The 25,342-nt window shown below is 40.8% G+C and overlaps 1 protein-coding gene across 4 annotated transcripts in view; it reads left to right on the top strand.

The window, feature by feature from the left end:
* The first annotated feature begins 360 nt into the window (after positions 1-360).
* Positions 361-25,342, top strand: part of LPCAT1 (lysophosphatidylcholine acyltransferase 1) — a 68,003-nt gene continuing 43,021 nt past the window's right edge. The window contains exons 1-7 of one of the 4 annotated variants that reach the window (XM_039572138.1): positions 392-609; positions 4,154-4,224; positions 6,226-6,368; positions 7,898-8,112; positions 17,560-17,672; positions 19,095-19,155; positions 21,560-21,618. In XM_039572138.1, the coding sequence (XP_039428072.1) occupies positions 519-609; positions 4,154-4,224; positions 6,226-6,368; positions 7,898-8,112; positions 17,560-17,672; positions 19,095-19,155; positions 21,560-21,618 (753 nt within the window). In that variant the 5' untranslated portion in view covers positions 392-518. Of the gene's footprint in view, positions 610-4,153; positions 4,225-5,430; positions 5,531-6,225; positions 6,369-7,897; positions 8,113-17,559; positions 17,673-19,094; positions 19,156-21,559; positions 21,619-25,342 lie in introns of those variants that run through there. The other 3 variants (XM_039572119.1, XM_039572123.1, XM_010393889.4) reach the window with 3 other exon arrangements.

The raw sequence follows: 25,342 nt of genomic DNA, 5'->3' as shown, positions 1-25,342 counted from the left end.
CCGTTCTGGGCTCCGAGCGAGGTGCCAGCACCTGCGCGGCGGTGCCGGCAGGTCCCCGCGGCCACCCCCGCCACACTCCCGTTCTCCCGCCGGGGATGCGGCGCCGGCACGGCCCACCGGGAGCGGGCGGGCGGTGCCCCTCACGCCGCCGGGCGGGGCCGCACTCCCGGCATGCCCGAGGGGGACGCTCCGAGGGTGGGTAGGTGGGCGGAGGGAAGGAGGGTGGGAGGGTGCGCGCCCACCCCGCCGCCGCTTCCCATTCCCACCCGACGCGGAAACCGGCGCGCAGCCGAGCCGCTGTAGCCGGCGCGCAGGGCGCATGCGCGGCCGGCCGGGAGGGCGGGGGCCGGCGTTCAGCGGGGAGCGCTCCGGCCGCCAGTGCCGCCCGCGCTCCGCGCTCCCTCCCGGCGCCGCCGCTACCCGGGACCGGCGGCCGCCGCGCAGAGCCCGCGCCCTCTCCTGCGCCGGGCCCGCCCGCTGTCCTGCCCCGCCATGAAGTTGAGCAGCCGCGGCCGGGGATGCTGCGCGGGCGGCAGCCGGGAGCGCGGGCCGCCGCCGCGGAGCCCCTTCGTGCACCAGCTGCGCTTCAGCCCCCTGGAGAAAGCCAAGGTAGGGGCGTGCGGCCACCGGGCCCCCCTTCCTCGCCGCCGCCGCCTCCTTCCGCGCGTTCCCCGCGGCGCTCCGGCTGCCGGGCCGCGTCCTGCGGCGGGCGGGGGCTCCGCGCTGCCGGGGCTTTGTGAGCCGGCGGTGCCGGGCAGAGCCGGGGCAGCGGTGCCGGGCGTGTGCGAGGCGGCTGCCGGGGGCGGCCGTGCCCGGGCCGGGCGGGCGGGGGGATGGGGGCGGCCGTGATGCTGTAGCGCCCGGCGCTCGCAGGGCGTGCGCCTCAACTTGTGCTCCAACGCCTTCTTCAAGGGAAAAAAAAAAAAGCTGTTGGTGGGGGGTTTTTTTGTTTTGTTTGGGGTATTTTTAATAGGTTGTGTAGGCATTTTGAGATTTGGGAGTTTTTTCGTTTTTCTGGGTTTTGGGGTTTCTTTTTGTTTTGTTGTTTTATTGTGTTGTTTTTTTTTTAAATGGGTGGCGGGGGAGCAGCCCTGCGGAGCCACTCTTTAGCAGCGTCAAGGTAGGAATTAACCTGGGCCGAGACATCCCGTGCAGCCGAAGTTTGGCCCCTGGGTAAATAGTCCCTGCGGCGTAATTTCGGTATTGTGCAGGTAGCGGTAAGACTACAGGAAGCAGTATTAAAATGCAAATTTGCAGTTGCGTGGCTTTTTATTTCATTGTTTGGTTTTGGTTTTCTTTTCTTCCCCCTCCGTGCCTCTGCGTCTCCTCGCACAGTGAGCAGTAAGTGGTTGGGTATTCAGAGAGCATGGCCCTTGTCTTAGGCTTTCGGTAAGATCTGGGTCGCTTGCTGGAGGAAGAAATACCGTCAGAGCCTCACCTAATGAGAGGCTGGCCATTTCTGCCACTTCCATCACATCACTATAGCTTTTTGAAGCTGTTGTTTTGGAAGCCTAACAGTCTTCGGTACCTGTTAATGCTGGAAATTATGATCCACTAATATTGAGCCTCTTGGGTCAAGGCGCTTTAGATCCAGCTTTGATTTAATTGCATTCTGAGTGAAGTTCGTTGTTGCACTGCCCTGTTGCTGTCCAGATACTTAACACAAGATATGTATGGCCTGACTTAAAAAACATCGGAATGTGCTGCCTGATACATATTTGGCAGCTCAGAAGTTCATAGTAGACTCCATCAGAAAAGGTTTCTACTTTTTAATTAAGTTGCCCGCTATGTATTCAGTGGTTTTTGATAAATCGTTGCTTGAGCCAGAAGAGGGAGAAAAGGTTTGTGTCATTTGCCTAATTTAGTTCATATCTAGGGCTTCCTCAATAAGTTGCATAGTTGCAAAGTTTTCCTTTCCATGTACTTTGTTCCTGAAGTCATGGTTAATATGCGATTAATGAGGTAGAAGTCTTTCAGGGAGCAGAGAGAAGCAAAGATAGCACATGTTCACATGGACTAGGATTGTCTCCAGTTATAACAATTAATGTTGCTTTCTGCTAGGTTATTTATAAGAAATTTTTAAAATACTGGTAGGAGAGCAGACTCTGTTTAACAGTTTTTGCAGTATTGAGTCTCATAGGAGCTACTAGCCTTGCTGATCTGATGTTAGTCCTGACAGACCTTGAGGTGCTTCATCAGGGAAGTGACTGGCAGTAGAACACACCTGCCTTCTGTGTGTGTAGAACACACCTGCCCTGTACATAGGTGTGAGATGTGACCTTTTCCAATGGATTTCAAGGATTTGTTGTTTTCAGTGAAGATGAGGACACGTGTTTAAACTTCTGTAGTTTGTCACAGCGCACAGGCCAAAGGAACAGCCCCCTCACCAAAGACTGTGTCTCAGACTCACTTTTTAAGCGAGCGGTCTTTCACTGATACACAGTGGTACAGAGTTCTTTAACCCAACCTCCCATCAGTTTTACTGTTGCAGTTTTATGTGGGGAAAAGCCCATAAGCTGGCATATGGAACTATGGAAGATTTTTTTCCTTTGCCTTAGTCATACTTTTCTAGCCTCTTCACTGATGAGAAGTTGTGCTTGAGACAGAAGCAGTTAAAGCAGAGCTGTGGAACTGCTCCTCTTGAGAAGAAATCCCTCCAGGTGAATTACAGAAGTGTGCATTCTCTTCCCTACAGCCCTGGACAGCTGCAGAGGGCTCTGTGTGAGCTATTGCAGCTGAACTCACTTTCTTGTTCAGCTGTAGGCACATATTGTGTCACAGGCTTTTCTGTCTGTCCTGTGAATCTAACGGGGGGGTTTTTGGGATTGCACAGTCTATTGAGGAAGGTTAGGAATGTAGGTACAAGAGGTAGGGAGCCCAGGGGATTGGGAGACAAGACTGCTTTGTCCAGTGGTCTGTTGTCTGTTGCTGATGGTCTGCCAGATAGCTGCATTATCTTCACTACAACCTCGTCCTGCAGTCTGCGAGAGGCTAGATTAGCTTTTTTATTCATTAATGCAGCTCAGAGGCCTTTTAGCCTGTTCCAGCCTGAGACTGGGGAGTGAAAGAAAGGTAGAAAGTACAGAGGGTAAAACAAACACAAGGAGGAAGAACAACAGCAAAAAGAAATACATTTGGCTGTCAAGGAACTGTTCACTGACATTACAAAAACTGGGAGATTACAGGAGCGTAAAAGTAGTAAGCCTGCTTCAGACCTGAGTCTCATCAGTAGAAATGATGGCTCTTTTACTCTGATCTGAGGGTGACTGTAGGAGTCATTCTTGGAGCTACCTGTTTCATTTCAGTACTATAATAAAAATATTCTTTCTGTGAGAAAGACAGACATGATTTTATTAACCATGGATTTTGTTCATACTAATGTTTTACCTGTCATGTAAGTTCAAGCTCTTGATTCTTGTTACCACTTCAGAACAGGTAGAAGCATTACTGGAGCTGTCTCTAAGCATCTGCAGCTTTTTTCCCTGCTACTTCAAAACACAATACAATGCCATTTTCTTTTCTTCCAGTGTTTCTGGCCCTTTTATTTCACCAGTACTGGTGTTCATTTGGTGCCTTGGTGAGCTGATTTGGCTCATTAAGCCAGCATATCATTGTGTTTTTTCTGTGTTCTGATTATTTTCTTTTGCTGGGATGGTTGGGTTTTTTCTCACTAATGAGCTATATTGGCTCACTGCTAGCTCACATAGTGCTAGAGCTGACTCAAGGGGAGGATTGAGGAGAGAGTGAACAGGACCACTCTTTCACAGCAGTGATCTGTTAGATTGGCTTAGCTGCACAGGAAAATTTCTCCTCCTGTATTTATCTCCATGAATGTGTCTGTTGGGGGACTTGCAGAGTGGGAAGGTGGGTAAGAGAATTGTTGAGGAATTAATTCCTAGCTCCTTCACTGCCGTCTTTGGTGAGTTGAGCTATAGGGATGATAATAGTGAGGAAGTACAAGTGTGGGGCAAGATGTAATCTTTATCTGATATGTGTGAGAGAAAAATCAAAACCTCTACCATGTCAAATACTATTTTCTTTTCTCAGTATGTGACCACTACTTTGTAACAAGTCCTGGAAACTTTGTTGTGAATAAACTGTTTTCAGTGATGTTTCTCACTGTATTGCTAATTTCCAGGTTGCATTTTTTCAGCTCCCCTGTGCATGAGAGCTATGATAGTGGATTTCAAGACAAGAAGCAGACCTAGAGAAGTAGAAACAAAGGTACTCTGTGATTCTCTTGTTCAGTGCTTAGATAAGTAGGATGATATATTTTGGAGAACTTGGAATTTGAGTTCATATTTTATACCTTCATTGTGAGGCCATACTTAAATCTGAATGCAGTCTCCCTAAACAAGGAGAACATATGATACCTATTTAGTTTAAGTGACTTGCCTTTCACCCGATTTAAGACCTTCTGATGGAAGAATGGAGATCAGTGTCCCAGGGCAGCCTTCCATTACAAGCTGTCCATGGGTCTTTCACAGTATACAGTGCAGCTTCTGAGAAACTAAGTTGGACGCTGTAGGCCAGCAAGTGTTAAATAAGCTGCAGTCAGCCCCCTCTTGAGATTTCTTTGGTCATGAGCTGAACCCCTCAAGTACAACTCTGGGTGGGCCTTTAGGGGTTTTTAAATGTATCTCAAAGCACAGGTGTTTACATCTGACTTATTGCCAAACAGAATTTTTAATTTTAATAGAAGACATGTCTCTGTGAACATCCCAAATACATAGGAATGTGATCACTGAAATAGTGTCTACATAAGGTCAGAGCCAGAGTGTGTGTGTCTCCTGCGTTCTGACCTCTGACAGTGGCCAGTGGGGACAGGATCTTCTCCTTTTTCTGTCTGACACTGACGCTATTGCTGTACATAGGTTTTACAGGATAGAAGCTTTCTTACCTGCGAAGATGTCTGAACATCTTCCCAGGTAAGATATAGACTGAACTACTTTTCAAATGTCAGTGTCTTTCTTGATTCCTAACTTTCTTCAGGAGGTAGACATACTTTTCTCTCCTACCAAATTTCTTGTGTGAACAGGTGACCTACTACCTGCTAATAAGGGGCTGGTGTCACAGCCAGACCCTGTACATCTGGTGCATTTGCTTCTTGCTGGCCATTACCATGCCTGCTGTCTCTGGAAGATCAAGAGGGCTTTTCAGCACATTTATGGCATCTTTCATGAAATTAAGGATGCAACTTCTGCTTCCATTCTGTGACTAAAATTATGGCACCAAAATGATCTTTGGTACAAAGGATTGGTACAGAGAGTCAAGGGATGGGATACCTCACTACCAATCACCCGCCGTTCAGCTTTGCCCTGGAGTAGGAGAAGACTTGGAGGAGTGGGAGGGAGGGATGGAGGAGTCATGAATTCCAAAGGTCTGTGTCCTCACCTGCATTTTGTTTCCCTTATTTCTTAGTGGCTGGTCCTTCTCATTTTACAAACTGAGAAGGCTGCTGCTCTCATCTCCAGAATGCTCCTCTGTTTGCTGCCAGACGTGGTGGTCTTGTCAGTGGATGCAGAGTTGTGTGAGTTGGTGTAACTTTGGTGCTCATCTGACCATTGTAGTGTGGGAAGTTTTACTGGTTCATTTGGGAAACTAGCCTTTCTAAGGGAAAAAAATACCCCTTTTTCTGTCACTTCTGCAAACTGAAGGAGTCTACACAGGGACTGAAATCTTGTTCTGGAGAGTGAGATCATGGTTGTTACAAGATGATGGTGCCAGTCTGAACCATCACTGTAAAATCCAACTGCAGTGGGCTGGTAGTTTAGGGCTTGAAAGTGGTGTCTTGGGCTTTTCTCTTGCTGTGTGTTCCCTGTACCTACCCTAGATTTACAGATTTGTGCACCTACAGAGTGAGATGGTTGTTGAGCTGTTTTGGGAAGTGAGAGGAAGTGGAAACTGAGCTGCATGATGACTAGATCTGCATCAGGGAAGAGAAGAATATGAATTAAGCTTTCCACAGCAGCCTGGAGATGCGTCAGATTAAGCACAACATGAGACAGCACCTTATGCCTCGTTACTCATCCTTGCCCAGCTATTGTGGTGTTGAAAAGTGTGCTTTTTTTAATCTTATCTGGCATATCTGGAATTGAATTGTATTCTGCTGTTTCTACTATTAGATATTTTTAAGTTAAGAACTGGTATCAGTTTCTAGGAATCACTGACCTTTTCAGTCTGAGATTGTGTTAGAATAATGCTTTTTTTATTATTATTTTGCAGATTGCCTTCATGACCTTGACTCTGTTTCCTATCCGACTCTTTTTTGCTGCTTTTATGATGTTGCTGGCCTGGCCTTTTGCCTTCATTGCTTCAATGGGATCTGATGAGCAGGAGCTTGAAAAGCCCCTCTCCTGGTGGCGAAAGTGAGTCACTGATGTGGTGAAATACTAAGAGAATCATTATACAGTTCAGCAGTTTCAAATAGAGGAGATGGGAAATACCTTTTACCTGTCTGAGATCTGCTTCTCTCTTCAAAAGAAAAATATAAAAATTGTTAAACACTTTCCTCAGGTGGGAAACTAGAAGTGCCTCAACTCTTTGATTTACCAGGTGATCCAAGAATTATATTGGTAATCTCTGGCTTCTTACCTTTATTGAGGATGTAGCATGAAGCCTTGTTGTGGCATCTTCAATTGCATTTATTCCTGTAATGTCAACTTTTGGTTATGAAGATTGACTCTATGGAATGTGCCCAGATTTCATATTCTAAACTGTTGTTTTAAACTGCTTCACCCCATTGTTTTCTGCCCCACGATGAACTGACAAAATTTGTGTTGATTCCCTGGGGGCTTGCCCCATACTTTGGTGCTTATTAAAAGTCTGTGGTTGCTTTGATATTGCAATGCTAATTAAGGTAGAATGTAAGATAGTGTCCTCCCATCCATGAAGACTGCCATTTGAGGAGCAGGAAAGGAGGAGTGTATCACCTCTTCTGTAGACAAATTTAAAATTAGGAGCTGGCACTAGCATGAAGGAAGCTGATTGTGTTTTTCATTACATGAGGGAAGGAGGTTGAGAACCACAGAGGCTTGTCACTTTACATTTCATTTGGAGTGATATCAATACAATAACTAATGGAATAATTGGCTGCCTTCAGTTTTGCATACAGTCATTTTGAATCTTTTTAGATTCTCCCTTCCCCATGTAATCCAATTTTCAGTGTTACCCTGCTCTTCAGCCTCCAATCCCTGTAAGTGTTACCATTTGTGGTGTTTGATTTTTGTACTCTGTTGGTTCAAAGTTTCTTTTTTCATGACTGTGACAGTTTAAAAAACCAGACAAAAACCGAAAATCTTTCCCACCCCAGCAAAAAAAAAAAAAAAAAAAAAAAAAAATCCACAAGAAACAAAAATCCAAACCACTTTAGGAGGAGATGGGCAAAAGGGAAGAAAGTAAAATATTTCCAGAGCTCCCATATGTATTATGTAGGCATTCCTGTATTTGAGAATCTCTGCCCTACATTTCTCCCCTGTTTTGTTTGGGTAAACTTGAAACCAAGAATTATGGTAAATGCATTCTAGCAATATCCTAATAGCATATTTCAGGAGTCAATTTATTAGAGCTTTTTAAGGTTTTACTAGAAAACCTTTTTAGACATTGTGTAGAAGAAACTTAACAGTCATAGTCTGAGTAAAAATTAATGATGAACTAAATGCCAATCTTGGAGACTAAAATGAATTAATGTTCAGGTATAAAATGAAATTAAACAGCATCTTACCTTGAAAGTGGTTTTAAATCAGCTAAGAAAGAGAAAAACAAAGTGTGTGCAGTGTTCCAGCTCTGTTTTAAGCATCATATCCTATCTGAACTTTTGTCATGCATGTAATGTTTTTCTTTTCATTATTTTAAGGTGTTCCTGTGGCAACATAACTGTTTTCCCAACTCTTTACAGGATAGTGGATATTTTGCTGAAAGCAATAATGAGGATGATGTGGCTTGCTGGTGGATTCCACTGGATAAATGTAAAAGGCAGACGGGCGTTGCCAGCAGAAGCAGCAATATTAACAGTGGCTCCCCATTCTTCCTACTTTGATGCCATTCCAGTAACTATGACCTTCGCCTCCATTGTGATGAAAGCAGAAAGCAAAGACATTCCTGTTTGGGGAAGTAAGTTGGTAGATACTTACTTTTTAAAGACCAATTAAAAATTATTGCTTAGGAAGTTCACTGGGTGGGTATGAGAAGGACTGAAACACAAGGGGAGTTTTGCTATAATATATGGTGGTGCCCTCCCAGAAATGTGTTTTAGGAATGTTGTGTGCTCTGAATGCTACCCTGCCTTGAGGGAGTGCTGCTAATCCTTCACACATCAATAAGTTTGTTTCAGGCAGAGTGTGAGAGATGAGCAAGAACAGATTGTTGTGCACTTGGGTTTAGTCATGAGAAAAGCAGATGCCTGAGTCAGTAGTGCTTGAATACTGTCTTTGGAATTATTAATGTAAGTTCTCCCAAATGTTTGAGAGACACCTGTAATTTTTGGTGCAGTTGTGACAGGAAAAAAATTGTGTAAGTCTGTGTGGAAGCATTTTGGAGGAACTCACTATCTTGTGTCTAGTGACCAGCAAAGTTCAAAGAATACTGCCATGTCTCATTGTGTAGATTTTTATGGGTAATATAAAAGTGACAAAAGATTTTACTTTGGCCATGGGTAAGACTCTTCAATTTAAAAGTATAAACAAAAGCTTTGAGTTCCTTTGCACCTAAATGGAATCAGGCTGTTGGTGTTGACATCCTTCTAAAATTTAGTTAGACAATATGTTTTTAAGGTGATATTCATACACCAGAAGCTGAGACATGGCCACAAAGGGTGAGTGGTTAGATATGGAAGTTTCGTTTAAGGAATCTTCATGTAAGGGTCTGCCTGTATGAGGTAAAGCTCAGGCCAGATCTGTAGTTGTATCTTAATTTCCTTGAGTATCTTACTAATGGAGTTTGGAAATTTGTGGCAGTGAAAAAAAATGTAAAAATGAATAGATGCTTTGAACAAAAAGAAAAAGGGCGCAGACAGGTAGGTGTTTTTGAAAACAACTGTATGCAAACAAGCATAGTGTGAAAACAAAAAGAAACTCAACTCCCTTGTTCAGTACTGAAAGAGGATACTGTTGTGAGACAGTATGTTGGCAGTCCTGTACAGCATAGGTGTATCCAGGCCAGCTTGGGCCTTAGGAGCAGTCCAGGCATAGAAGCAGAGGCTGATGTATCTTCTTTCTCAGGTGACTCAGTTGGCTGTTTAATAATTGTTGGCTCAGCAAAATAAAAGGAGTCTGTGTGGAACTCCCTTTGACTTGAAGGTGGTCTGTCTGGAGCACCCAGATTAAATGAGGTAGCTCCAGTCCATGATGTGTTACTGCAATTTGATGAAATGGCAGGATGGCATTTGACAGAATGCTACAAGGGCTACTTGACTATCCCACACAGTAGATTCAGTGGGAACCAGAACAATCTCTAGGGATGTGGAGGTTGTAGTTCCAGGGAATGTAACACAAGTAATGCGTATTGAGTAGTTCAAAGTATTTTCTAAGTACGTAATTTAATTTTGAGGTGACTTTTACAGGATTCCATCGAAACTCTAGACTTCCTACAATACATTTTAAAAATTATTCACTTCATTTAGTTCACATGTGAGTATAACCAGTTACAGAAAAAGAGAACATGTAGTGATTTGATGGAGTATTACTGGAATGTACAGTGCAGTCAAATAAATGAATGTTTTGTCTAGTGTGGCTGCATTCACTTTATGCTTGCAGCCACAAAAGTTGTGTTGTCACTTGTGAAGGGTTCACAAAAATGCCACAGAAGTGAGGCATATCAAAGGTCGTAACTGCAATTCAGAGTTCAAAAATCTTTTTTGTTTTTAAGGGTGGACTTCCATATGAGCACCATTAATTACAGCAGTTTGTGTTATTTAAGTAAATGGACCTTAACAGAGAGGTAGTAATCACTGTATTGATTAGTTTGACTTAAAAATTAGTGGGAACTTTCCAGTAAAGTTGTGATTTATTTATCTCTTCTACTTCTTTGAAAGAAGTTTTCCCTGAAGCAGATAGTTCTATCCTTTCCTTCTTTGATCTAGCATTTTAATCCCTATGTTTTTTACACCTCTCTACATGCACACACATAAAAATATATTTCATATTATTGGACCACTGATATTTCTCTTATGCTTATGGGATAATGTGCTCATGTTTTTATTGGATTGCCTGGTGAATTGTCAACACTCTAGACATTCATCCAGAATTTATCCCAGAGAGGTCAGAATTGTGTTGTGTTCTTCAGTTTTGTAAGTCTTGCAAACTTGTTATACCATCTTCTGTAAGGTTTTGGAGCCAGTCACTGATAATCCTAACTTTTTTATCTCTTGAGTCTTTTGTTAATGGTTGTTCTGAATCTTCTGGGAAGCTTTAAGTAAAGTACTTTCATTTAACTATCTGAGCAGACTTGAAAATGTGAAAAATGAAGTGGCAGAGGAAATTTAAAGATAATTTCTAAGGATGAGGACTTTGGGTGAAAAGTACATCCTCATCCAATATATTGAAGTATGATATAAATAAATTCGCTTTTGGATGTAATGACAGTGTTTATTGGGACATTGTACATTATATACCAGAGGGATCAGGTGCTTTAGCAGGCACAAAATGATCTGATTGCTAAATGGTTACCAAGATTGGTTCTGCAAGTATTTTAATGGGTTTCTGGAACAGCTGCCTATGTTATTGTACCTTTAGTTTGCCAGTCATGGAATATTAAGCTTCTGATCCACTTGAAAGTCCAGATGATTAAAAGCCTGGTTTTTATGGGATTGAAAGTATTCCACAACTGTATGTTTGTGTACAAGTGTTTTATTGCTTTCTAACTTGAAGGCAGCACTGCTGGTTTGCAAAGGCAGCTCTCCTGGTTTGCAAAGTCCCATTTCAGAAGCAGGCTTAAGTCTTGTGATTCTTACAGACATCTTCATCCTTTTTAGGAAAACAAAGAAAACCAGATTTTAAAATGCTCTTTGGTTATGAACTCTTCAGTCAGTGGTCAGTAGTGAGGAAAATTATCCACTTGGCACACACACAAGGTTAACAAACTCTGGGGAGGAACTGCTTGCCCAAATATAAAGGATATTTCAGCAATCATCCAGAAAAAAAAAAATCAGTATCTGGAAAGTAGAGAATGCCAAACAGATGGAATATGTCATGATGCTGAAGGAAGATGTATGTTTCTACACAATGACTTTCCAGGGTTTTGGTAGACTGGAGATGTGAACTTTGCTGGACCCCTCAAGTCTTAGAGCAGGAAAATGACACGTAGGAGTCTGTTGTACCTTACATGGGCTGAAGAAGTCAGATCAATTTATCAATACAGATCCATACACTTTCCCATTTTGTCTGTTGAATCCCACTTCGAGTCAAGACAAAGTTTGTGCATAAATTCTGGATAGTTACACTTCACTGTCTTATTTTTGACTGTTGAAGCACCCTGGATAAAAGTAAATTTTCATTGCTGAAATGGTGGGTCCTGTTGCAGAAATGCTTCAGTAAGAAGGAAAAGGGATTTATCAGTAAATATGAATTGATGTGGACTTTGTTGGACCGCTTTTATGATTTGAACATTTTCAGTCTGAACTTTTAGAAACTAAATTTAATTGAAAAGCTAATTTAAACTTTAAGCAACTTCTCAACATCTCTAACACCACTCTCTGAAAAGGAGAGGGAGTTGGTACCTGTGAAATGTACAGGATGATATGTTACCTTAGGTTTATAAAGGGCAAGGAGGTAATTTGTGTTTGGCAGAACACAACAGACCTATAAAGGGAGGATCATACAGTGCTATAAAACTATGAATTCTGTTGTAGGTGGTTTTTTCCACATCTAGTAAACTCGTGAGTTTTTGTTCAAGCTTGTTTTTTTAAAGTGCATTATTGGCCTTTCTCAAGTATCATGACTAAAAGATGAGAATAAGTAACTCAGGGGAAAGTATTTATGCTTAGGTAGCTGGGTATGTTTTCATCTCAAAACTTAAAAGGTGCCAAATTACCCACCAGCTCTGTTGTGCAACCTAATATTTTAGTTCTGCATCCCAAGTGCCCCCCCACCAAAGCACAAGAGGAAGAGAACTGTGGTGGACCTATAGTTCTTCAGTGAGAATCTCGCAGTTCTGAGATTCACTAAAACAGTCCTTAAACTCCTTGTGGAAAAACCTGCTCTAAGGTGAAGGCATCACAGGTTTCTTCTCTTTTATACACTGTAAATCAGCAGCTTAAACGCTGAGGTCACCAGGATGAATGCCAATGTCTTGCGCTACGTTGGCATTGTAGCCTGCCTTGAGTACACACTTGAGCTCCCCATTTCTGAGAAGCATCTTGAAGTTGTTGCCAAGCTTATCCATTTCATCTTCTCCTTTAAAACCCTGTGTTTCAAAATTCAATGTTTCCTTCAGACTCTGGGCCCCCAGATGGTCCTGCAAGATTTTGGTCCTCACAGAAGCTCTCTCGGAGAGACCTAAGATACTTGCATTGTCACCCGTGTATTATAGGTGTGTGTTTATCATTTGGCTTGGAGTCCTGGAAAATTCTGTAAAAATTATTTCTCATTTAAACTGCTGCTGGAATGCCTAAACCACCATTACTAGTTAATATAATTTATTGAAGTTCGAAGTTACTTGTTAATATCATTTATTGAAGTTACAAAGTGCAGTATATAGGAAACCTTCAAACCAATGCTGCTGCCTGCTTTAAATACTTTCTAGACTGGCAGCAGAAAGCTAAAACATAGACCTATGCCCTCATACAGCTACTGCACGTTTGAGAGCAAACAGCAATCTCTGAGATACAAGCAAAGTCTCTCTCTCTCAAGAAGTCCTTAAGGAAATAGTTCCCATTTTGAAAGACCAACCCAAATACCACAGAATTTACTTCTGTTAAAGCTAAAGAGGACACTGATTATTTCCAACTACTGACCTTTCTTTGTCCTACGGGCTGCATTGTTTCCTGCCCTTGTCTTTGGAAATAGAGAGGAGAACTTTCCCATTAATACTGCCTCTGTCCCATGAATACTTGGTATGCCTTCTGTCAGGTGGTCCATCTGCTAAGCTTTTAGTCAAACTTGGAGAAGTTGTTCTTGGCATACATTTATCTTCAGTGGTTGGTTCAGACTTGAGTCAAATAAGTATATATTTCTGTGTATGGTTGTTGCTCTAGTAAGTTACTATCACCAGTTTTACAAATCTCTTGTAGAGTATCATGGCTATAATAACACTTCTTCTGTAAGAACAGTGTAATTCCAAGTGGAAAAGTTCCTAATTTTGGTTGAATTGAGTTTTGTGCATTGGTACATCTTTGTGTATTTGGTGTGTGTGTTCTTAAGTTTTTCCATTTTTAAGGTCTATATCCAAATACACAGGAAGTAATTGTAATCTGGAACCTTAATGGTTTTTTCCCCCTATAACTTTCAGAACAATTTTGAACCTCTTGCAGATTTCTTTTCCTCTTTTCTCTACAGGAAAGAGCAGTTTTCATAGTAGATGTTACTTCGTTAGAAAAGTTGTGAGTTCAGAACCTTGTAGGTACATTTGAGTAAGGCAGCTCTTGAAAACTCAGCCCAAGATGGCACTTTTCAGCCTTTAGGGTTTTGTACCCCTAAATACAAAATGCACAAGATCGCAACTGCAGTCAGCAAAATAATTGCATTTTTTCCATACTAGAAAAAAAGTGAGGAGTAAATGCTGTAAATAGATACCCCACTGCAGGCTGCTTGTACAGCTTACCTCCATGTTAAAGGCAAGCAGAGCCAGTTGTGCTGCCTCTGTAGGATTCCTTTAGAGTGTCAGGGGAGTGTAGTGATGGGGGTTTGTGTTGTTTGAGAGAGAGGCCAAGTGAAACCCTCAGCTTCAGCATTCTCTACTTTTGCGGCTGTTACTTTGTTTGTTGCTGATTCTACAGTGGGGAAAATGTAACTGCCCACTCAAAAATGTGTGTATGGATACATCTTAGAAGAATTGTATGTAGTGCCACGTTGCTATTCCATAGCTTTTTGTGTTCTCTGGTGCCTTGTAGAGCCAGTGGTGATGTTGCCAGTATAAATGGTTTGCTACAATACTTTCTGCTGTTGTGTGTTATACAGCACTTTGTGTCTTGAATCAAAACAAGGTTTCCTCACGCACATTTGCCTGCAAATAGAGAGGTGAAATAATTTTTTTCCCCGCTGCTGTCCTAAGAAGTTTAGTGGCACCCAACTGTATGTGTTCAGCTTATTGGGGAAAAAGAAGTGGGTTTTGTTTATGCATTGAGCTGGTGCTGAAATTGATTGCGTGGGAGTTACGGTTCTGAAATCAGTTGGAGCTGCCACCCTGCAATTAATTAAAGCAATACTGAGTTTTTGCAGGCTCTCTTTAGGAAAAAAAACTGTTTTGAGCAATTTTCAGTTGGTTAGAGTATTTGTGGCATTCTGGCTGCCCTGCAAGGCAGAGGTTTTAGTGATATACTGGCAGCACTATTTAAATTGCAGGCACCTGCCTCAGAAGGTGGAGTACAGCATGTCAGCTGTCCTCAGGATTCCTTGTATGATCTGAAATTGGGAATGAGAGTGACTAGATGAAATAGGACTGACACTGCTAGAGAATAAGCTGAAATAATGATGCTCGGAAGATCAGTTTTGTGAATTGAGGGATTGTCTGTCATTGCCCACTAGATTTGATATTTCAAGGCTGGCTTTAATGGAGTGAGATGAGCTGGGCAAGCACATTTTTCAGAATCTGACCACCTGAGCTGTGGTCTTCACTACCTGGTTACAGCCAGTCTTGGACAGTTAAATCACTGAGCAGAGAAGGGTATGATTATGTTCTGTTTATTGAACATGGTGCAGAGTTCTGCTTGTTTCCTTTAGTTGCTCAGTATGCCAGCTCTCTGGAGCCTTTTATGTATTTGCTCCTGGCCTGACTTTGCCCCAGTCCTGCCTGTTCCTTGCATCCCGTACTACCTTAGGTACTGTCTCCTTGTGTTTCAGCTTGCCTTCTGACCACAGTCTCATCTTGGCTGCCTATTTGGTATGTTTCTCAGCTTCTCCTTACAGACCTTTGGCCCTGCTCCTGACTTTCTTGCCCAGACAGACTTGGTGCAGCCTTTGAATTTTCAGATTTCTGTGTATTTACTGAACATGAATATATGTGGTGAGAGTAAAGGTCTGTGTAGCCTTGTGCTCTGTTTTCGGAAGTGGTTAAGAAAAGACTATAGAGTTAGACTTTTCTTGGTGTGTATTTTCAGCTTTTTGCTGATGACTGAGAGTTTCAATTTCACTTAAATTGTTGGGCTTAACCACTAGGGGCCTGATAGTTGGTGTTTCACAGGAGCTTCAGTTGTTTAATATTAAAAAAATAATTCTGTCAGCTTTTTAGTCCAATGTCTAAGGAAGTAAGGCTTAATATAACCGCCCTAATAGGCTAATTCAACAGGCAGGACAAATCCATAGGAAGCTAAGATTTCAGTTGCCTGTCTTTCAGCATACCATAATTATTTTTCTTTGCACAGGGGTATGTTGCTGCTTGTGGTGCTGGTCATTTGTAAGGTAACTTGCCTTGTGTTCCTCTGGAACTTAGTGCCATTGCAGTAGCTTGCTTTTGGGAAGGTTGTAACAGTAAAGCTCCCAGGTTCACACTACTTGCCTGTATAGTTTTCAGCTACAGATGACATCAGTGTAGTCTGATGTTTTCTGTCACACTGCCCGAAGAAAAATCTGTCTGCTTTGTCTGCTTGCTTAATTTCATGCGTTATAAATAAGACCCTGCTTGCAGCATGTCCTCAGAAAAGACCCTTGGAGTTCTGGAATTATCTTACTCATTCCTTGGCCTGAAGTAACCTGAATTCTGTCATTGGGGCCTAATGTAAAAGAAACTTCCAAGTGAAGGCTGGGGATGTTGGATCTTTTGCTTTCCTTTGCTTTATAATGTTTTTGCTATGGAATAGTAATTTGCAACAGTAGGGCAAACTCAGAAGTAGCATCACTTAAAAGAAAACAATTATGATATCAAGTGTGATTTCCCTTGTTTTTATTGCTTGTTCTGTGTTTGTCGGGGTTTTCCCCTATTCTTTGTGTGTTAGTATTTTTGTGATTTGTTTTGGGGCTTTTTTGTTTGTTTTTACCTTCCCTTGACAGTAACCCCAGCTGGCCAAAGATTGCTCCCCTGACAAGCGTTTTTCTGTAGATATTGTCTGAGAGCAGGGCGTGTAGGAAAAAGTACAAGAGTAAGGTAACTTCTCTGTTACACTGTCTCCTGAGCTTTGGCAACTTGTGGGATAAAAGTAATATTTCAGAGGCTGGCCGAATGTTTGGGAACTTGCTGTAAGGTTTGACAGATTAGTTTCTCAGAACCTTCAGAACTGAAGGATTTTGGTGAGTTGCTGGCTAAACTTTAAGTAGGATAACACCAGAACCAGCAGCTTTTGCTGAGTACAGGACTGTAATTCCTTACACTGTTTTTTCTTCACACTTTAAGCACTGGCTGATCCATTAATGTAGCAAGTCTATCCTTGACAAAAGCAGATTATACAATTGGTGTCAGTGAACTCCTCTCACAGTGTCTGGAAAAATGGAAACTGTGTTTGGGGCAAGTAGGAGAGCTAATGTTTAGTCACTCTTGAACCTTCAGGTAAGATTACACGATAGAAAAATTATTAAAAGGTATTTGAAGACAACCTGCTTAAATAAAGGCTTGAAGCATACATTTGAAGGTGCTTCTCTTTTAGTGCTTTTGGACACTGCAAAAGAACTGTATGGGCTTCTTATTATTTTGAAAGTTGTCTTCGCTGTCCTTGTGACAGACATGCATGGAGATTATCTTGTGGATTGACTTCTGATTTTTGCTCATGTTCATTTTGTCTGGCTATGTACAAGGGTTTTCCCACTGAGGCAGGAAGAGGATGTCTGAGATCTAATTAATCTGGTATGAGGAACTGGCAAACAAGTGACAACTGAGAAAAAGAGCATGCTTTTTCTGTTGATACTGATTCTTCACAAAAAATAACATCAGTGTATATAATGTCTTTCGTGGTGTACCTTTAGTGGAGCTGAGCAGTCATAGAAGACAAGAGCTCTAAAGACAGTTTTACCCACAGGATGTCTTTTGGAAGCACTTACGTAGCAGGGAGATTCCTGCTGCTTTGCTGAGCTGGGAGTGGCTATAGATTTTGTGATTTTTGTGGAAGGAGAAAATGGCCTATAGATAGCCACAGCTGCATTGTTGCAGAATACTGTGCATAATATGTACCATCATGTTTTACATTATCTGTGTTGTATGTAATGATCTATTAAAAACTGAAAAAGTGCAAAGTGCCAAAACTGTGAAAATTTTTTTCCTCACAGAAACTTACAAAAATATTTCAATAAAACTGCAATAATTCAGCTGAGTATTTGACTTTGCAGTGTAATATAGTAAAGTGGTTATGTTCTTCTAACAGAATTTTTGTCCAGAGGACTAATAGGGGGGTGGGTGGAGGGGGGGGGGGGGGGGGAGATGTTTTTCAAACAAAGGGGAAATAAAGGCTGGTTGCTTGTTTTTGTTTTCCCTTCTCTTCAGCTCTGATCAAATATATCCGACCAGTGTTTGTATCTCGGTCAGACCAGGATTCTCGCAGGAAAACTGTTGAAGAGATAAAGAGACGTGCTCAGTCTGAGGGGAAATGGCCACAGGTACTGTATTCTGCTACTCTGTGAGAGATGGTATTTGGCATTTCCAGGCTTTGGATATGCAGTTTGCTTTTTTCATTGTGGGTGGCTTTAGATGGTTTGGGGTGGTGTGTGTGTGTGTGTGTGAAATTTCCCTCACCCCCTCTTTCCAGAAGATAAAATGTAAGATTCTCATCTGTCTCTCATTGCGCTGTGTTTCAAGGGAAACTGGGTAAGTACATGGGTAGACAGCTCCTAAGTGGTGCTAAATGGACAGACCCCATAGCAGGTTAGGAAGTCCTCTAAGAAGAAAAAAAATGAAGTGCTCAGCAGGATACCTGGGGACATATTGTGTATTCTTGCTGTTAGCAAGGTTTTGGCACTGCCATTGTTGGAGATGTGATACTGAACAAGGCAGCCCAAGCAATTTGGATGTTCCAATAACCAGAGCCCACCTCTATTAAACCACATTATGAAAGCATGGATAAATAAGTGGCTCAGGGTTTTTTTCTGTACCTAAAGTGTGACTGTTTATAATGTGCCTTGAAAGAGAGTAATGGGAAAGAAGGGATGACTATTTAAGATCTCAAATTCCTAGAAGCATGTGATTATTTTGCAAATTTGAAGCATGCCTGTGGTTTTTTTGGGATTAGGTTACTGTATGTTTTTTGTGGGATTATTGCTGCTAACAGTGGTTATGCCTCTGCATACTGGACCTCAAAAACATTATAAACAGCTATAAATAAATTGACAGGTGATATATAGCTTTTGCATCATGCCTTTCATCATTAGGTTTCAAAGCAAGCTAGTACAGAGTGGGGAATAAAACTAGTCATGTTGGTTCTAGTCCATTGCTTCATTCCCTTATGATGCAGATTTGGGGGGGGGGGGAGGCTTTGTTTTTGTAGAGTCTACCCTATTCTGCTGAATTGGTTCAACTTAAGCATTTTTTGCTTTTTTTTTTTTTTTTTTTAGAATTCTGTTTAGGTATTTTCAGTCTCTGTCATTTGGACATCTGTGCACATGCCAAGTAATAGCAAAGAGAAAATAATGTCTTAGCCTATAAGCAGGTAGCCTGGGAGCAGGAATTTTGTTCTGGTACAAAAACAGAATATGATATTTTTACCAGCACCAAAACTTTTGGTGAAAATGCTCTTATACTTAACAAGTGTTTCTGGTCACAGTTCCAGTAAATAGAATTATTATTGGAGGGCAAGAAAGAGGCAAATTCACAGATAAAGAAAAATATTTCTCTTATTAAGGTAGAACTTTACTTAACATCTTTGGTGCCATTTATTTATTTTTTTTTTAACTCTAACTGAACTGTTTTTCCCTGAGAACATTTTTGCTGTAATCAGTTAATGACAGCTTTGAAAAGATGTGTTTATAAATAAGTTCACATTGAAATAGTTCTTAAAAGTCAACTTTTTTTTTTTTTACTTCAAGATAATGATATTCCCAGAGGGCACTTGCACAAACCGATCCTGTCTAATTACATTCAAACCTGGTAGGTATTATGCTCATTTCTCTGTTCTCTACAGAATGTTCCTGTATCTTCATTTTCTGAAATACCACTTGCATTTTAATTTGCTTGCTGTTGCAGAAGTTGAGTTAAAAATCTTGCAGTCGGGTGAAATTGGAATATAAATTTTCTGATGCTACAGGAAGATTGTAATTCTACCATTGAACAAAACAATTTAGATAATTCAGATTTTTTTCTTGGCTTCTGAGATGCATATGAGCAGGAGGACTAATGTTTCTTACTGGGTTTTTGTTTGTGGTTGTGTCTTTTAGCTTTTTTTTTTTCCTTGCCCCCTCCATTTCCTATTTTCGGTCTGTCATGCAGCATTTAATACTCTCTGCTACCTTAAGCTCTAATAGTGTATCTATTTCAGGATGCCCAGCCTGAAATAGTTTGTTGTGTTGTATCTGGCTGATCCTTCTCTAACTCTTCTGTGGAGTTGCATTCTGGTGAAGATGACACGAAAATGTTTCCCATGTAACATTGTTGTGGAGGTTGCCATTTTTTATAATTTTTATGTAAGATCCATGTTCTAAGCTCTTTTCAATAGTATCACCCTTTTAGCTTATCAGATTAGTAGAGGGTGTAACACTGAACGTTGCTGCAGCTGTAAACTGCATTTCCAGTAGGGACAAATGCCAGTACTGCAGCAAACCACCAACCTTTAATGTAAACATGCCTTTATCATTAGGCAGGGAGATGGTCAATGAAGAAGCTTCAGTGAGCAAGGCAGCTGTGAATGTGTTTTTTGACTCTTCCTAGCTTTCTGCCTAGTTTCTGGTCTTGCTGTGTGTCTTGTATTTTGTTTGGCTTGCAATTTAAATATCACTATTAGAATATCATGCAGTGAGTCAGCATTGTGGTTCCTTGTACTAATTCATTTGGCTGAAGGAATCTCAGACTTTTCTCTCAGCTCTTACCTTTTTAGATGAATGAATGGTGGTTAGGGAAACATCCACTTCTTTAGCTCTTTACTCTCCCTCTCTCTCCACCTGAATCCTTTTAGCTTTGAAAGCTAGCCTGAATCCTTCATGTAAGCCCTGATTTCCTGCCCTCCCTCTGTGCCACACACGTTCCAGGCACCATGTGTTTCTGCCTCAAATTCTCATTCTACCTTCCTCTGCTCTGGTCTAGAGCATGCTGCTGTCTGCCTCTTGACTGTCTCACTTTTCCTACTGAAACCTGGCTTCTGTATCCATCCAGCCTTCCAGAAATCCTTTGCCTCAAAATTCCTCACTTGTATCACATTACTTTAGGTCTCTATTCAAGTTACTGCTTTCAGGATGCCTTTCTCCATTCTACTAACATGGCCTACACTCCTTGCTCTTAGTACACGTTTTCTTGGCTTTGTGTTTGTGTTTAAATGGTAGTGTTGTCATCCACCACTCAGCTTTTGTCAGCTTCGGATTGTTTCAGAAGTTGCTTAGACTGTTCTTCAAGGGCAGAAGGTATCACTGGCCTCCAAACCTCCTAAGGATTCCATTCAGACCACCTTCATTTAAAGATGTTTATACTCCATTAACATATATTCCTTTTATGTCTCAACAGTTATTTTGTAAATCAAATGTTATGCTAAGAATACAGTGTACTTCAATTATTCGGTTCTTAATTTTAATTGGAATATTAGTGAGCTCTTAGTAAATTGTCAAGAATAACACACTTTGAGTGAAACTCTTAATTTCTTCATGAGAAAAGAGATATTGAGAGAAGTCTTGGACAAGATAGTTATCATGCTTACCCAATCTTTGTATAAGAAACCAAGAAAATGCTTAGCAAATGGCATAGAACTTGTGCTGTTTATTTATTAGAACTGTAATTCTCACATGAGCTGAAGCAATGCTTCTGTATAATAGTTCTAGTTCAGTATAGCTCTAGTTCAATTTATCATTATTAGTTTTCCCATAGCTACCGAATAGAAGTGACATTAATTCTGTTATTTCAGAGATGAGAAATTGCCTATAAATTGTTGTTTTTCAGATAAAAATAGAAAGCTTCTTTAGCATAAGAAATCTTGGGTTCTTCACCAAAAATATTGTGACAGGGAATTAACCATCTTGTAGGTGGTCATATTTTTTTTGTTCATTTATTGAGCTGAATTTGGTACTAAGCTTTGACTCGTGTAAATGACAATACATGTAAGTTGTAGAGGATAATTTAGATAATGACAGCAAACATTTTTAATTGCCTATCTGCTGAAAAGGTGGATATGCATTGTCATTCTCCAGTGCTTGCTTTTTTGATTACTTTTGAGGCTGCTTTCAGATCCTATTTTTTCACCATCAACTACTTCGTATCAGTGCATTAGTTGTATAACATTTTTTTGCTGCAGTAAACTTCTTCTCTACCAAGATGCACCATAAATTAATTATGTGTCATATGTGCCTTCTAGGAGCATTTATTCCTGGGGTTCCTGTACAGCCGGTGGTTTTACGTTATCCAAACAAACTGGTAAGTTCAGCTTGCAGTGTAGTTGGAAATTTAGGGCATTTTCCTTTAAATACATTGGCTCTTGTACAACCTTTTAGGTTTAAAAATTCAAAAATTGTTAGTAAGTTCTTATTAGTTAAGTGTTTATTCCTTAAGCCTCAAGCAATATGAGGAGTCTTAACTGAGACAGTTTAAATGTTTCTTCTCTGAAAGTTGTTCAGGTTGTTACAAGAAGTCCTGTACAAATGATGAGGCAAATGGCAATTTCTGTCCAGGATCTGTGTGCCTATGTGCTCCCTGTTCCTGCAGCGTGTGCTGGAGAGTTTTCTTAGTGTCATTTATTTTTGGAAGATGTTTCTGCATCTCCTGCCTTTGGGGGTGTGTCAGTCACCAATTACTGTGACTGGCTGAATGGTATAGGGTAACGTGCTGAGGACCTTTGTAAAGCATCACCTTGTCCGTGCTTTGCATTCACTGTGCACTTGGGTAAGGAATTAGCTAACCTGGACTAGTCATCCAGTATAAATTATATTCAGGTAAAATGCAGATTACAGTGTTTATTTACAATGTCTGAAGTTTCTCTTTGAACCCACTGGGGCTATTTTCATGTCCAGTCTGTCCCCTTCTGAAGTAGAAGTTATTTAGGGAGGGTGTGGAGAGTGTCAGAAGTAAAATAAGGACTACCTGGTCTCTTTGCTGTGCATATCACATCAGAACATCTCAGAGTAGCCCATTAATAATCCCTTCTTCTAAGGAAGGATTTTGTTTCTTGGTACCTGAGTAGCTTACAAATATTTCTGTGCACTGTTCTTTGTCGTTTACAGGTTTATATAAAACATGTGCTTGATTAAAAAAGAACAGGATCCAAGCAAAGTTAATATACACAGACCACCATTTGCTCTTGACTGAGACAAGGTGTAATGGCAATCAAATAGTTGCAGTAACAAACCCAAAAACTATCTTTGCAGATGCTGTGACAAGAATAGCAGCCTGATATGCTTGCATAGTATCGAGTGCGTTGTAGCAGGCTGCCTGGGACTTCTCATTACATAATTGTTATATTTTCAGGAAGAAGGATTCTTTTCTAAAAATAGTTTGAAATTTTGATGGCAGTGCCATTTAAAATGGCAAATATGCTCATGGCTTATGTCATACTTAATAGGCCCTGTAACTTTTTGTTAATGATAAGCCTATAGCAATATAAAGCTGTCAAATGTTATTTTGTAAATATCTGCAAAAATCCAGGTGCATACTGAAATGTCATTGTTCCCTGTAGTGCATGATATGCAATGCTTGTAAACCAATTTTAAATGTTCCTAACACTTTATTAACAGAAATTTGTGAGCTTTTAACATTGAATTACGACAATGTAAATGTACATGAAAATTATAATAATTTTTGTGTTACTGCAAGAATTTCATAAAAGAAACTGTAATTATTTATATAGGTATCCATTGTGAGCTGGCATGAATTTGTGTATGGGACTTTACTTTTTCCTACTACTTTTAATTGCTGTAAAACACTTAGTTTTCAGTGCCTTACTGAGTAATTTAACCTCCCATGGTGTACTTCTTAGAGACCTTCCAAAGGTCTAAGCATTAATGACAGAGGCAATAACTGCTATTACTGCTTGATTTTTACATTAGCTTGGGGGTTGCAGGAGAGTTGCATCATAGTTAGAATGAGGAGAGGCAGAAGGAATATGATGTGCTACATGAAGGTGAGGTTTCTTTTGGTGAGGATACGGAGTTAGATTATTTTGTTTCAATTAGTGAGCTGTTCTTATCTCAACCTACAAGGCAAGGCTTACCTTTTCTTCCTGATTCTCCTGCCGACTCCGGGGGAGGAGGAGTGAGCAGGCAAGCAGCTGCATGGTACTTAATTGCCAGCCAGGATTAAACCACAACACATGTAAGAACAGAGTAAGGAAAGAATACTGGTTTTCATACACTAAGACACCATTTTTAGCAAACTTTAAATGTCTCTGGCTTCCTATTTGTTGTTTTGTTTGACTGCTGCATACAATTTTAGGTTTAGAAAGGAATTTTTTAGGATCTTTGCTTAGACAGTGAACTCCAGATAGACATTGTGTGCAATCACCCCACTGCTTTTTGCTTGAAGTGCCTGCTCTGATCTGCGTTCAGAGCTTTGAGTTCCACAGTACAGATGAGAACAGTCTTGGATTTGAGTACACCTGGCTGTTTTGGGAGGCTTTTTGAGATCAGAGCCTGAGGTGAATGTAGTAGATGGGTGCACTCTGGCATGTTTGTTTCATTGTAGTCTATTCAAGAACTAGGGATAGCACTACTGTTCTGCAGTGGGCTGAAACAGCGCAAAAGTGAAGAAGTAAATTCAGCTTTTTTTCTAGAAAATACAGCTGGTTCTGGTTGCTGTGAAGAATTCTCTATTTGATATTATTTATAGTCAGGTTGCTCCCTGAATAACAGTTGCCTTGGGCCTTGTGATTATTTGCATTAGATGACATCTCTGGTCCTGTATCAGTGCTTTTTAGTAGTAGTATTTTAGTCTGTTGCTCTTCTTGATGCATGAGTAGAAAGAAATTTTAAGGCTTAAAATGTTGTTTAGACCTGATATTCAATATTTGCTACTGGTTATCTAGATTGGTAATATTTTGGGTATTGTATGCCTGAGAGCTATGACCTATACTCTAATTAAAATAAATGCTCTAACGTCTTCACCCATAGGCTCTCTGCTGCAATCCTTTTTGCAATTTTTTACTTTTTTTTTTGTTGTTTCTTCATTTGAATTTTCTGTCAGAGTGCTGTTAGTTATGAAATTATAAAAATATATAAACTGTCTACCTGTTTAAATATCACAGAGCCATTTAAAATGTATTTTATGTCCAAATGTCTTCCACAAGTAACTGTGCTATTTGATAAGAGGTTTGGCAGCAACTCTTGTACAGTTTTGGTATATCAGAGTTAACTGAGCCTTTGAAAACACAGCCAATCTCCTGTTTGAAGGTTGGCATGTGATTCTCAGTATCCTCTTGTGTCAAATACAAACTTTGTGGAAGACGGCTCTTCTCCCTGTTTCCTCCCGTGCTGAGGGGAAAAAACAGAGGGGATAACATTCAAGGTCAGGTTGGATGGAGCTCTGGCCAGCATGACATAGTTGAAGATGTCCCTGCTCATTGCAGGGAAGTTAGAATAGATGGCCTTAAAAGGTCCCTTCCAACTAAGCTATTGTATCATTTTATGTACTTCCACACAATTTAAAGTATTCATTACGTAGATACAATAGTTTCAAAGTGTACTCAGAGTGCTGTCAAAGTGAATGTTGTCCAGAAGCGTAGCTGCAATAAATACAAAAGGTAACTTAGCTATGTAAGAAAAATCCCACTTCCCTTTGTCTGCTTCTTGTTTTTATCATAAAAATAGTGATTACGCTGGTAGGAGTCTCCTGTAACATGGATCTGCCTCTTCCACATCAGAATTCTGTTTTCTCCTAGATAGCATTTCTAGCCATTATCCCTGATGCATCCTGATGTTTTGATGAGAAAAAGCATGTCTATCTGCTATGATATTTGTATTGGGAATTTCTTGCAGGATTGTTGATAGACAGCATGGCTTACTTGAGTTTGACTTGCCAGCTAGCCAGCATGGATTCTGAAAATACCTATGCACTGTTCAGTGATCCAGATACTTTGTGGAGCTCACATTTTTCTTTATCTCCCTCTGCGCTGTTGCAATTTAGAGAGCTGAGCTGGAGATGTGTAGTGCTT

Source organism: Corvus cornix, chromosome 2 (assembly GCF_000738735.6).
Source record: "Corvus cornix cornix isolate S_Up_H32 chromosome 2, ASM73873v5, whole genome shotgun sequence".
NCBI lineage: Eukaryota > Metazoa > Chordata > Aves > Passeriformes > Corvidae > Corvus > Corvus cornix.
This window is presented reverse-complemented; position numbering and strand designations above follow the sequence as displayed.